General features: G+C 39.4%; 1 protein-coding gene across 1 annotated transcript; it reads right to left on the bottom strand.

Annotated features, from left to right (window-relative positions):
* Positions 1-2,124: 2,124 nt before the first annotated feature.
* On the bottom strand, positions 2,125-12,856 carry SMPDL3A (sphingomyelin phosphodiesterase, acid-like 3A; the record flags this gene model as incomplete). Its single annotated transcript, XM_009866343.1, has 7 exons — positions 2,125-2,430; positions 3,564-3,688; positions 5,572-5,752; positions 6,920-7,098; positions 8,343-8,439; positions 11,184-11,328; positions 12,643-12,856. Coding segments are annotated over 7 exons (1,247 nt in total), but the record flags the coding sequence as incomplete, so codon positions are not given.
* Positions 12,857-14,134: the final 1,278 nt, after the last annotated feature.

Genomic DNA, 14,134 nt, shown 5'->3' with positions numbered 1-14,134 from the left:
ACTCTTGGCTTTAACTGAGGTCCAGATTAAAAAAAAAACAACTATGGATCATAGCTTGCTATTTAGACGTTTGTAGGCATTTATTTTTTTGTGCTCACTAAGTAACACCTACTGACAAACATGCATTAAAAAAAAAAATCTATGAAGGAAGATACCCAACAACCCATCAGCAGCATCCCCTCTTCCTAGAGTTCTGCAGCTACTGACCTGTCATGTGGCTCAGCTTTCCCTAAAATTTAGCAGCAAAGAAGTCCTTAATGAAAGAACACAACTAGGTACGCTTTTTAGTGTTTTCAGGATGTCTTGTGAGTATTAAGGTTAAACAGAAGGTGCAGAACTCACAGAAGCAAACCAGCACAAGAAAAGATTTGTTCAAAGCACAAGACTGAACTGAACAAAACCCATCTGGCAAATTGGAGGAAGCCCAGATATCCTTCAGCTGCAATTACCCTTATGTTATCTGCCCACAACTTTGTATGCTTGCCCTTGCAGAAAAGATAGCCCAGGCATTTTTTAATGAACAAATCCATGAGCAATGCAATCAAGAAACACATCCAACACAGAGGTAAACATTGGCTTTCAGTGGTGAAACTTTCTGGTACTTCCTCACAGTTTCCATACAGAACCCGTGTTAATTCAGGTTATTTAGATATCCAAATACATTCCAGATCAGCCAGAGTAGATAGCTCTAAAGCGTTTACATGCTCAGCATATGCTCTCCAAGCACAAAATTTAAAATACAGGACTGTCTACTGTGCGGTATTAATGGCACTTCTAAACGTTAGTGTCACTGGAAGATTTGTTTCTGGATGCAAATTTTACAAACCAACCATTTCCTCTGTGGATGGCTGGTGCATGACAAGTCTGAGGTATCTGCATCTACAGTTGTGAATACTACAGACTTAGAAAATTTGTCCAGAACTATTCTGCTAATTATGCTGCTAATTATTTTGTGGAAACAAAACTAGAAAGCTCCTCAACAGCTACACTGAAGGCTCTAATCTCAGGAAAATAAACTGTTAGCAATTTGGATTTGTCCCATAACCACTTCTACAACTCAAGTTACATTGGAATAATATTATCTGGAGTTTAGTCTGTATGGTATTACATTGAGAAGGGTTCCAAATGTATAGCTCTTGATGTGACAGAGAAATAGGTAAAGGTCCTTCATAGTTATATGCACTAGATAAACGGCCTTATTGTCTTGTGCACACATTTAACCACAAGAAGAGGAAGAAGTGGTCTGTTCAATTGTAAATTCATACATATGATAATCTTCACATTAAGTACTAGACTGCTCTACGAAAAAAGAAACCTGAGAAACACTGTTTACCTGTGCTGCACAGAGAATATACATGCTATGTCTAATTAGCGATGTTGATCAATGTAAGTCTGATTTATGATCTGCTGCAAAATCTCATACCAGGAGACTGCTTGACAGCAGTACTCATGCACATAGCTCTGTCATGAGAAAAAAGCACTTTGGGCTGGGCAAACACATTCTGAAAAAAACACATTAAGTATCTAGAGGATGGTGGTCTCTGTTCCTTTAAGTAACTTACATGCTGTCATCAGAATATGCCCCTCATTAGAGGTGGGCTTAAGTGGTTAAGAAGGAAAAAGAAATTTGACACAGGAAGATACCTAATGCTGGCATCGCATCAACAACATAACTGCACTCCAGCCTCAGCAAATGCAGGCTTTGCAGATTTCAGTTTGCAAATTGTGACAGCAGATGGTTGAAACCTGCCCCCATACAAATCCTATGCCTGAAATGGCATTGCCTACGTTTACACACCCTGAGAAGAGACTTGGATTTCCAAAGAACTGAGTGAGTAACTTCTATTCCCACATACTGGGATGCTTGTTACAGAGAGTCCAGGACACTTGAAACAACAACAGAGTATCCGGCCAATACTACATGGCAAATAAACTTTTATTCAGAAGTGGAGGAAAAATGTGCTCACACGAAGAAAGACCTAGAGAGATTTATTGCTCTTCTGGAATTCAGAGAAATCCCACAGGCTCCCTATCAGCCTGTCAGTGCTTGAGCTAAAGGCTGAGCAGATTCTTTAAATCACAGGCTAAAGTCAGTATCAGCACAAATACACAGAGATTTCATCTTCACGTTGCTTCCCGATTGATACAATCTGTGTATGAGGAGTAATCCAAATACTGGATTGCACATATTTGGCAGGTCTTGCACCCCTCTTCACAGAGAATGGTTTTGTCGTAACTCACAATGAAGTTACTGTAATACTGCTCAAACAGTGTGCTGTGTGGTACAGACAACTCCTTGGCCATTTTATATAGGCTTTCCGGCTTCAAGTCTTCAATGCCGTAGGCTTTAGTCAGGATGTATTCTAATTTCCAGTCTGATTCATTTTTCTTGTTGGCTTCTCTGAGGTCCAAGTAAAACTGCCAAAGATCCTACAGTTAAAAAAGAAGAAAGAAAAAGTATGGCTGTATTGCTTTCTTCCCTGCTTCATTAAGTCTCTGGAGTGATATATTGATTAGGAAGCTGTCACTCCTCATTATTCACAACTGACTAGAAGGTCACGTCCCACCCCAAGAGCTGGGCTTACACCCAAAGCTGGTACTTGCAGCGCAGCACTGGTGGGGGGTTGGGGAGGAGAAGAAAAAGGAGCCACAAAACGCAGCAGCGGCAGCGTTAAGAGGTCTTTCCTGTCCCAACTGTAAAACCAAACTCCACTCCCCTCCCATCTGCTTTAAAGCAGGGGCAAGGGCAAAAGGGTGAGAACCAGGTTCTTTTCTGCGGGCACTGCTTGAGGGGCAGACTGGACAGAAAAAGCTCAGGGGAATTTTAAGGCAAAGGAAGAGATGGTGATGCAGGCGTGAAATCTGCACAAGAAAGGAGCAGTCTGTATTATCATGGGTCTCCACAGAGAAACCTCAGTCCCAATCAAGCTGCAGGATGCATTGTCACTGAACACAGAGATTTTTAACCTGAATTTCAGAGAGAGTATTTGAGTCATTCAGAGCCAAAATAATTACACTGGATTTATCTCAAAAATCACATAAGACTAGAGAAGTATTCTACTTTTTTTTTTTCCTTCTAAATTTATCTGTAATTTCATAGAAAAAGTAAAAACTCTGCACAAGAAGGTGCACGACTACGAAAGACATCATCACATGGTTAAAAGTGCTTTTCTTCACCTGCTCTTCTACACCCTTTGAAGCATTGCATGGACTGTATTCCAAAGTTCCGGCTATCACCAGGAAACAACATTGGTATGTAAACAAGCCCAGGATTTAGGTGAACCCTTCTCACTGTTGCAGAATTGCCCGCAAATACTTTCAGGATCCCACCCACAAAAATTCCAATTGTCTTTGATTCTACATCGTAAGAATATACCACAGAGAACAGAGTGGTCCTGCAGGCACAGAAAGATTGACCAAATTCTCTTTCAGATTTCCCTTCCTTCGCCCAGGAAGAAAAATGAGAGTAAGCATCAAAGTTGCACCGACAGCCATAGTAAGACTACAAAGGGTGACATCTTGCTGCACTTTTAATGACACTAAAAAATGCTTTAAAATCTTACCAGCAAGCTATAATCAGGAAGATCATATTGATATAATCTGACACCGGGGTTATTGGATTCCATTTGCCAAACACTCTTCACTGGGGTTACGGCAGGTGCCACAAACAAGGAATTTACTGGCTTTTCTGCAGGAAGAGGGAAGGAGAGGAAACAAACTCCTTTCAATCCTTTCTTTCTCCAACAAATATTTTTGTAGAGAAACAACATGGCAAGAACCAGAGTGACTGGCTTAGGTATGCTAGCATTTTTTTCCCCTGGATTAGCTCCACTACTACGAACTCCTTCTATGCTTCCACTGGATAGACCAAAATCTGTGTTAAAACACCTCAGTATTCCCCTGCACACCAGTTAAGTTTATACTAGAGGCTTCCCACCAATTCAACTACCTGTGCAAAATGGTCTTGCCTATATGTAAGGGCTCTGTATTTTCCATACTTCTACAGAAGAAATATTCAAAACTTCTAGTTGCTGCCTCCATGCTGCATTTCACGTTTCCTTCTGTAATTTTTGCTTTGTTTATTTATGATGTTATTAGAAACACCAGGGTATCACGTAGCCCTGACTTTATTCATCCAGACTAACCCACAACCGATCTTTGCAGCAACTGAAATGTATATATGGGTTTTAATTAGACAGAATATGCAGGTAAGTATATAGTCAGATCCACTGTGTAACAACAACAAAAAAAAGCACTAACTATTCCCTTCTCTGGCATCACAGCAGGGAAATTACAAAGTCCATCTCCACATATGAGCAGAAGCTTTGAAAGCTTAGAAGTCATTAGATTCTTCCAGAGAACACAAAACTGAGCTCCTATCTCAGTACACTGATGTTGGCCACAATATTGCACTTACCTTGAATTCTCTGTGAAAAGGAAAATAGCGTGAACGGAAGACAGCCTAAAGCTGTACAGATAAACGTAAACTGAATTTAGCTATGTGCAATTTTGTTGTTTAGATTTTGTCAAAAGATGCAAAATTATTAAAATCATTCAAAAGCTGTTATTGCACATGCAAACTGTAATGACAAGGTATCAAGATCAGTCTGTCCCCAGTGAAACTAGCAGCAGAGGTGATAATTTCATGCACAAATGGGACAAGACAGAAAAATATCTAGGTATAAGATGCCTCAACTGCCATTACAAAAAAAAATTTTAAAAAGTCAGTTCTTTCACTAGAGCTGGATTTATTTTTATTGGAGATTAATTCCAGGATAATGTAATGTAAAAAAAAGTGAATTATTTAAAATTGTGTTACCTCAGTCACTATTTTGGGCATTGCTTTTATGACTTTCTATAAAGCATACATAAAAAGCCAAATAATACTTGGGTATTTTTCATACACTAAAGCAATGGACTTCTCACTGTTCTATGATACAGAAACAAATATTTAACCAATTATTCATTAGAGATCTTTTGTGAGAGGTGTTAGAGGGCTCCATAAGGCCATGCCCATGATCAAAACTAAGGGATTTCCAAGTAATAAACAAAATTTTCAAACCTGGGTGCTTTTCTCAAAGGGAAATTAGCTGATCTAAGAGATGCAACAGGCAGACTTTCTTTCCCCTGCCTCCTGCTTACCCTTATCTTAATTAACTTTGAAGCAGCAGGGAACTCAGCAGAGAGGCACAGTAATGATGCAGGAAACAGAAGAATATAGAGCATGTCTAGCTGGCCTGAGAACATTCCCTTTGACACATTACACAATAGCAACTGGCTAGGATAATTTGCCCATGTCACTGACAGAGCAGAGAGGAAAGACTAGAAATTCTTGCCCAGGCATAAGCATTAAGCATTCATTAAAAAAAAAAAAAAAAAAAAAAAGAGGCTTAGGGAATCTCTTCTGACCTCAACAACAACAAAAAAAAGACAGTCTGCCTTGCAAGGTTCTCTTTGGAAAAAATTTTTCAATTATTTGTAACACAGGCTGACTAGTAAGAGCTTGCAAGAAAGTATTAATTTGCTTTTAAGCAAGAAGAAAAAGGTGAAGGATTGAACAAGCATCATTACCTTCTTCATCCAGGAGGACCATGATACTATCTCTATGTGTATGTCCAAAAAACTGTCCCGCAATAACACTACTGTATTTGCGAAAAATCTTTACCAGTCTCTCATTGTAACACTGCCTGATAGCTGTAGTATTTCTTGCATATGGCAAGTATCCTATCGGTACATGTCCTATTATATATACCTAAGGAATTAGATGCAGAAAGCACAATTAGCACCTTCATTTGAAACTTACACTTTTAGCTGTAAATTAGGAATGGTTACCACAATTTCATAATAATGCCGTCTTAGAAATGGCACTCTGAAAGCTATAAATCACGACAGTTGTGTTACATAAAATACAAACACCGAGAATGTGCAAGTTCATAATGAGAAAAAGTAGGGGGTTTTTTAATTAATTCAGTATATTCTTGCGAAAAAGTTCCAATTGATGTGATTTTAGGCAAAGGAAAATTCAATCAATTATTTCAAACGCAGAAAAAAAGTTACTAGGGCAGGACTTACAATCTGGCATCTCAAGGGGATAGTAATAAAAACTTATGTTAGAATATTACGGAGCCTGCACAGTCAGAGTCACCAGAAACATGGAAGAATTGGTTAAAACTCCTCTGCTTGAGGTCAAGACTTGGTTCCAACTGCACACACCAACTAATATGCTGCAGGGGTTTATGAGGAAGAGAAATCTCCCCTTTCTTCTGACTGTAATATTTATAAAACTGTAACACTATAGCAAAATGTAAACATGTTTCAAATTAAACACTTTTTCTGGTCAGATGATGATCCAATCCCCACACCAATCAATCAAACATGAGCCAACAATTTATAACCTCACTTAAAAATCTGAGTATTATAAGACCATTTATTATAACACTCAAATCACAGCAATTGCTGCAGCTTGATTAAGTTTTGTGGTTGACAAACTCCTTTCTAATTTCTAATTTTTATACTTGTAATTACATAAAAATGTAAATGAAATATGCTAGCTTTTGTTTTGCGTCAAGTGTGCACATTTTATAATTAAAGGCTATGAATAAAAAGAGCCAGAAACAAAAGTGAAAGTATTAAGTATTCTCATCCTGGCTTCTACAGTATTTTACACAGTAGGAAAGAAAAGGTATTTTACTGTATAATTTGAGAAACTGCACTGAACTATTTTATTAATTGCTATAGTATAATGTGCATATTCAAGGAAGAATTGTTAAAAAAATGAAACTGTCGTTTTGCAGCATTTGCAGCATTGATATTCTTCTAGAATCAGGTTTATATTTTCATTGTCTCTAATAGTACTTTATTTTTTTTCTTTTCAAAGTTTTAACAAGTAATGCTGATGGGTTCTGTTCAGATCCCCTACCTTTTCCTTCTTCTGTGAAGAGGTTTCTAGTATTCCCTCCAGCCAGGCAAACTGGTTGGCTGGGTCAGTGATATTCACAGTTACACTGTTGGGGCTGTAATACAAATTTGTGTTCAGACTGATTATCCGGAGTGGTTGAGAGCTACCACTGGATTCAAACAGCTGTGTGTAGAAGCCACCTGTGAAAATAAGACCAACATCATCTCAAAAATTAAAGACTTCAAAGCACAACCTTGGAATGAAAAGTGCAGCACTGACAAAATACTCAGCCTTACTCTTCCTAATAAAATAGAATCTGGCATGTTTATTCAATATATGCATCACCTTACCACAGCAGAACATCTTAAGAGTCTGTTTTTAGCAACACTTGGGTAGGAGAAGTTGACATTGAATTTTTAATGAATTCTTCCCTGTAATTGCCTTTGCATTCATTTGACAGTTTTCAGATGCAATTATCCAACTGACACATAAGAAGTGCCCTGTAACCCTTCTTTCACACTGGGAGATGCAGTAATTGTTAAAAAGTCCCCATTTCTTGAAATACTGCGAACATATAGGTTCCTCCAGGAAGAACTGTTTGAGTTTAGTATTCTTGTACTCTGAAAGTCACTTAATTTCTGACTGGAATCCAAGCTCCTAAAACTCTCCACAGCATACAGAGGTTCTTAAATGGGTGCATGGCCATGAAGCCCATGGACTTCAGTGGAGCCATGACAACAGAGCTGTAACAATATACCTTAAGTCCTGCCCCTTTGAGTTTTGTTTTTCCTGTTAAGAGTTCCCACTTCCACTCTTACCCAGAGTTCCTTCTCATTCAGGGCACAAAACCACAAATTAAACTTACAAATACCTAATGTGTCTGAGTGGACTGGAAACTGGGTTGAACTTTTCAGCCCTTTGCCAAACAGAAAAATCATAATTAGGATATTAATATTCTCCCAGTTTAGTAGGCTGGACATAAGTACGATGCAACTAACAGTATAATCACCAAGACTGTGTGCTCCCATAACTTGAACAAATATGTGCTTATTCAATATGCTGTAAAATACATACAGTATCAAAACAGAAACAACATTTCATCCATTTTTTTTACAACACAATGTAAATCTTCTCATGTATCATACACCTTTATCTAATAAAGTATCGTAAGGTCTTGAAGGCAACAAAAGACATTTCACATGCATCGGCAGAAGGCAGTAACACTGCACATGTTACAATAATTATTGCATCAGAAGAGAATAAATGTAGCCTGAAGATAAGCACTGCTATTCAAAAAGACAATTAACTTCTTCCAGGATAAACATTACAGATAATCCATTGTGGCGATTCATCCTAAAAGACCAAGCTAAACAAATGGGACAAATACATAGAAACACCAGTTCCCTAAGCCCCAGCTTTACAAAGCATTACCGGCATATTTTACCTTTTCTGAAGGTACTGATTGCTTCATCCGTTAGCCAAGGTTTCCAGAAATCTGCTACAGCGTTGTAAACTTCACTGGTAGTTACAGGCAGCTGATCCTGTGAGAGAGCAGAAATCTGCCTAAGTTCTAGCATTCAGACACACAGACAAAAAAAAGCACTAAATTATCCCACCTACCCTCTCACATAACATGTACGTGTATCCAGTCATCACCAGGAAAAACTTAAGAGAGGAAATATAACTTCTGAACATTCAGTATTGCTGATCAGGAACAAACGCCTGGGCTTAGTCAGAATCGACTGCATAGCCTTGTTAATGCATTTGTAAACTAATGTCAGAAATACTCCAAGCCTTAGGAGCACAGCAGACTGAAAAACTATGCATTCTGCAAAATTAATAAATAAAAAACCTGAAGATTCAGAGTCTAAAAGTAAAGTCTCCTAGGAGAAAAGCTTGAACATAAACTTCTATACCAGATAAATTTTTCAAGCAACTTGTGGTTCACAGCAGCCCACCCAAAACTCCACTACGGCCCTCAGAAATATTCTAGTGAAATTCACAAATATATCCATGATATCCTGTAGTTCTCACAATACAGCATTTAAACTGAAAAAAAATGTCATTGTTTCATCCCATCGTCTCTAATTAGAACTGCAGCACTCTTCAGTCTGAGCCTAGCAATGCCCAAGTGCCACAGCCTGGCAAGAGCCACGCTCTCAACTAACCCCAACAGAAAAATCCCAGTCTGTCCTTGCCGTTACTAAAATACCTGCTTGGATTCTTGGTGCTGAAAGAAAAGGAAAAAAAAAAAGGATGAAAAATAGGAACAGTATTACAGCACGTGTTTTCTTAAACATACAGTTTGACCTTTCCAAGATCTTTGAAACCAGACCTACGTTGTTAGAGGCTTAGGCACTAAGTCCCTGTCTAGGAGCAGTGCAATTACAAGTCTGTTGGGTTACGTGTTGCTTGCCCTGCACAGATAGGGGTTCACAAGGCAGCTCTGAGCCACATCAGCTCAGCTGGAGCTGACAGGCTCTAACAGACATAGCAAAACCTGATCTCAGATAAGAGGCCACGTTACAGACTGAAGGCAGTTTGGACCTTGGCAAGTCACTGCTCTGCGAATTTCTGGATTAGCCAGCAGTTTGGGAATTGGTTTTAAGCAGGGGCGAAGATCTGTGAAACACATTAGACTATGCAGAAAGACTGAGGTCATGATATACAATCTGGAAGGTACCCCAATGCTTGATTAACCTGAGTAGTATTTTTAATAGGCTCTGTAAAAAAAAAAAAATCACTGAAGACAGTTAAATTTTTAAGACGGACAGGTCAAAACACAGCAGAGAGCAATAAAATTCTTTGGTGTGGAGTGAGCACGCAGCTTTCACACTTGCTCTGGAACAGCCTGCAGTGTGCGGCTCACTCCACATCCCTTCCAGCCTACAGGACATTTGCCAAGCATGTCTGTATGAAAAACAGAAATGTCATCAACAGCAAAAAATAAAAAAAAATTTAAAAAAATCAATAACCTGAAATGACCCCGTAGTAGGGAACTTCTGATCCCATGGTCTTTTTCAAACTGTAACACAAAAGTATGTCAGTTCTGTGCACTGGTGAAACCTCTCATTTCAAAGCAAACCACAGGAACACTCCTGTGTGGTTTGTGCAGAGAGAGGTAGAACGGCTATTCCAATCAGCAACCTACTTCAAAACACTATTTGATGCCCATCTGCCCCTCCTGACCACCTTTTTTCTATCTTCAGATTTAATTTCACAAACAAACCTGTCATTTGTTGGAAAAATCACTACATTCTTTATCTATAACATTATTGTATACAGTTTTTTCTCTTCTATACCCAAGGGGACCGATGAATGAAAATTGTCTGTTAAGACTTTTTTCAAAATAAAACAAAATAAAGGCAAAACACTGAGTGAGACTTCAGTTAAGGTGGTATTTATCAAAATATCAAGATACCCCAACAGGCCTAAGGAGTAACACAGAAAGCCAGAATAAAAGTATTTCAGGGTGTGAAGGGGTGTTACTGGATTCCCATCTAGCTCTTCAAACAAAATATTTTAGTTGACCTGCTCCACAACCCTTCCTGTCCCCTCAGGTCCAATGACAGAATTTGCTCCTCAGTCTCGAGTGCTGCCAGATCATCCCACAATACGCTTTAAAGGACACATGAAGCAACTGTTTACTTTTAAGCTATGCCAAGAACAATATTCACAGAACACTCAAAGTGAAAAAACACTGTCCTCAGATGCAACAGCCCATCTATACAGTAAATCATCAATGTGAGTATTCCTAAGCATCCAATAAGGAAAGAAAAAAAAGACTTATTTTTAATAATAGTGGCAAAACTATGTGAACGTTACAAAAATTCCATCACTGGTCTGATAAAAAAGGTCCAGTGATGTCAGCAGATAGGCTTCCAGTAGGCCTTGATTCTTGCCATGGGCTCCCAGATCCATTAGGGATGTTATTTCTCATATATTAAGTTGTTGTACACACATGCATGACTTGCAAAGCAAGAAAAAAATAAGTGTCTATTAACTATGATGAGACCTGGTGGCTCTATGCCACAAGGAACGACGACCAGGAAATTTGCATGACCTCAGGCAACATACACATTTTAAGTGGCATCAACGTTTCCTTGGGTAACTTAATACACAGAGAGATGGACTTTCTGTTTTTGATTGGAACTATTTATGGTTTTCAATTGCTAACTGGAGAATTTCAGAATAATAGTTATATCGACTTAACTCTTATTTTTTACGTTTGATTTCCGAGGGGTTAGGAACACAACATGACACAAAAACTCCTAACTTGTTTTACCTGTGGCCAGTAGTCATGATTGCCCAAGGCTGGGAAAACCTGAAGATCTGGAAAGAAATTACGAATCGTAGAACTCATATTGCCAATGATGCTGATGACCAGCTTTGTGGAAAGCTCTTTTACAGGAACGTGAGGAGGGCTATCTCTGAAAAGGGAAAAGGCTTTATTAACAGAAGTTTATTAGCAACATAAGGAAAGACAAGTAGGCTAACATTTAGCCAATGATTCATAGTTATCATCAGTAACATTTTTTAGAAATTAATTCAACTCCACCATTTTGAACTACTGTTGTTTGTGTTAGATATACTTTCTATCATCTGCAGAAACTTCTTATTTTATTTTCCCCTTTTACCAGCAGTCTGTTCAAAACGAACTACAATAAAGTAAAACAAATTAATCACTTATGTTTACATATTTGTATTTCTTAACATCCTTCCCCCAGCAAAAAAGACTCCGTCATCAATAAACAAACTAGTACTCAAAAATACTCAAGATACTAAACTCTCTGAAAAGCTGTCCATTGATGTATACCATAGAAAACTACGTGATGGTAGAATGGAAAATTTTGCTGTGGCAAAAAGACAAATTAACGCTATCTCTTATGAATACCTAGAAAGGAACAGGGCATGGTATTACTGAGCTACTCATATGCCTCCCTTCCCCATTTCCTTCTCCAGTCCCACTGCTAAGGCATACAAAGCCTCACAGACAACACCAGTGTGAGAGAGAGTATAATTATGCCCATTTTCCCATACAGAAGAGCAACAACGAGAAGGTACATGTGTTACTCAAAAGGGACTGGACACATCCAAAATACTGCAATGAGGAGACTGTGAAATCAAACTTCCTTTAGAAGTATGTGCAGCTACAAGTGGTAGTAATGCAGAGAGAGACAGCACCTACTGCTGCACTGTTACCCTCCTGTTGCTAGCCCCTGATCTAGAATTCCTACAGGCACTGGACCTGAACGTTAACTTTAAAAATAAAATACATACGCTATAGTATTGCTTGCTTCTAGTGACCTCTTACAGAACCAAATAAATTACAGTTTAAGTATCTTCTAAAAAAGGGATGTACTTTAGATTTAATGACCTTAAGACCTACCTCCCGTAATAATTAATTCCAGTTACTCCTCTGACCTTTCTGCTTGCTTTTTCCATTTCCCACCATCCCTGCACCACTTCTGTTGACTTACACTAACACAATCATGTGGTAAATGTCCCAATGAAGAGTCCAACAATATTCAGACAGGACTGCAGAGATTAAAATCTGTTCCCAAGGCCTTACATTCTCACTCAGTCTTCCACTCATTAGCCATTTGGGCAACTAAAGGCACTACTTAAAAGCAGCATTTGTGAGATACTAAACTCAGATCTGTTGGTGCAAATATAAACTTGTGAATTACTGCACTATAGCCAGCTGTTAGAAACTTTAACTGCAGAGTGACTTAAACACTTACCCAGTCCAAATCATGAATGAAACCTGCTGTTGTGAATCCTTCATGAATGCAAATGCTGACAAAATAAGTTGATATGGAGAATCACACAAAAAGTCTCCAAAAGGGCCTGGGTTGGAGGCATTGGCTCCTTTGGAAGAAGAACAAACTTTGGTGCGATCAGGGGTAATGTGGTAAGTCGGATCTAAATGTAGGTCAGATACATGCCAGAACTGTCCTGTTTTCACACAACAAAGATTGAAAAAAAAAAAGCATTAATTGCATTTGAACTGGATATACATGGATAATGCCAAGTTTTCTCCATTTTGTCTGCTGCTATTCCTCTTTCAAGTTTTGAAAAGGAAAATAAATTTAACAAATTGTTGATTAGCTCATTCGATAAGTGTGGGCGAGTTCTGCATTCCTGACAAGGGTCCTCGTTGTAATCTGCTTAGAAATACTGAAAACAGAAGTAGAGGCACAGGTTTAAGCTATTTAGCAGGGGAAAAAAATTGAAGTAGGTAAGGACTGGAAAGTCAGCTCCTTTTCATTAATAACAATCTGGAAATTAGAGAGTAAAGGAAGTAATACAAGGACTTCTCCATTCAACCTGAATTTTTCAGATCTTCCCCGACTGGAAACTACAATAAAAGATTACAATCTGGAAAGGAAGGCAAGAAACAGCATGCATGCAAACATTTTAAAGCTCTTTACCCTGGAAGCCATAGAAGCAAAGAGACTGAGCTCCTCATCAGAGAGGTGTGCCTGCCCTACCTACTCACTACTTTCCAGGCTGACATATTCTCAGCCACTGCCACATAGCACAGCACAGAAAAAAAAGAGCTGAGAAGTATGGGAATATGGTGAACAAGATGGATTAAGCTTGCCTTAGAACTACCAGCCATCAAGTTGCATTGAAAATGAAGAGTAACTTCTGTCAGTTTCAAAGTACTTGGGAAAGGCACACAAGTATCTGGAGTCGTGCTTATGAAACTGGGACAGATATAAATTGACTTTTCCCAAGGTCACATGCTCGCTCTGTGGCAGAGCGGGCACCACACGATTGCAACCCTGTGGAGTTTTATTTCGGAGAGTAAAGACCAGCAGCAATATTCGAAACCTGCGACGCTGCGACTCCTGCCAACAGGAGACAGAGAAGCGCCTGGGCACTGCTTGTGTTGGGTCAGAGGGACTGAAAATCCTGCGGGAACCTCTTCGGAGCACTCGCCCGCGTTCGCCACCGTACTGCAGGTCACGCCAGGCAGAGCAGAGCGTGTTTCTTACTTGCTGACAGCACTGAAAGCACACTGAGTATTCGCGTGTGGCGGGACACGGCTCCAAAGGCAAAGATCACCTTACCCACCGCCTTCCAGAGGTTCAGCCCAGCCGGCCGAAATGCCCCCCGGGCCGCGCCTCAGCAGCCACGGATCCACTGAGCCAAAGAGCCACGTGAAGTCCAAGCCCGTTGGGACGGGGCACACCGGCGAGAAGCGGCGGGAAAGCAGGCACAAAGAGA

The sequence above is a fragment of the Apaloderma vittatum genome, unplaced genomic scaffold (genome assembly GCF_000703405.1).
Source record: "Apaloderma vittatum isolate BGI_N311 unplaced genomic scaffold, ASM70340v1 scaffold24553, whole genome shotgun sequence".
NCBI lineage: Eukaryota > Metazoa > Chordata > Aves > Trogoniformes > Trogonidae > Apaloderma > Apaloderma vittatum.
The sequence above is the reverse complement of the archived record's forward strand: the minus strand, read 5'-3'. Positions and strand labels throughout refer to the sequence as shown.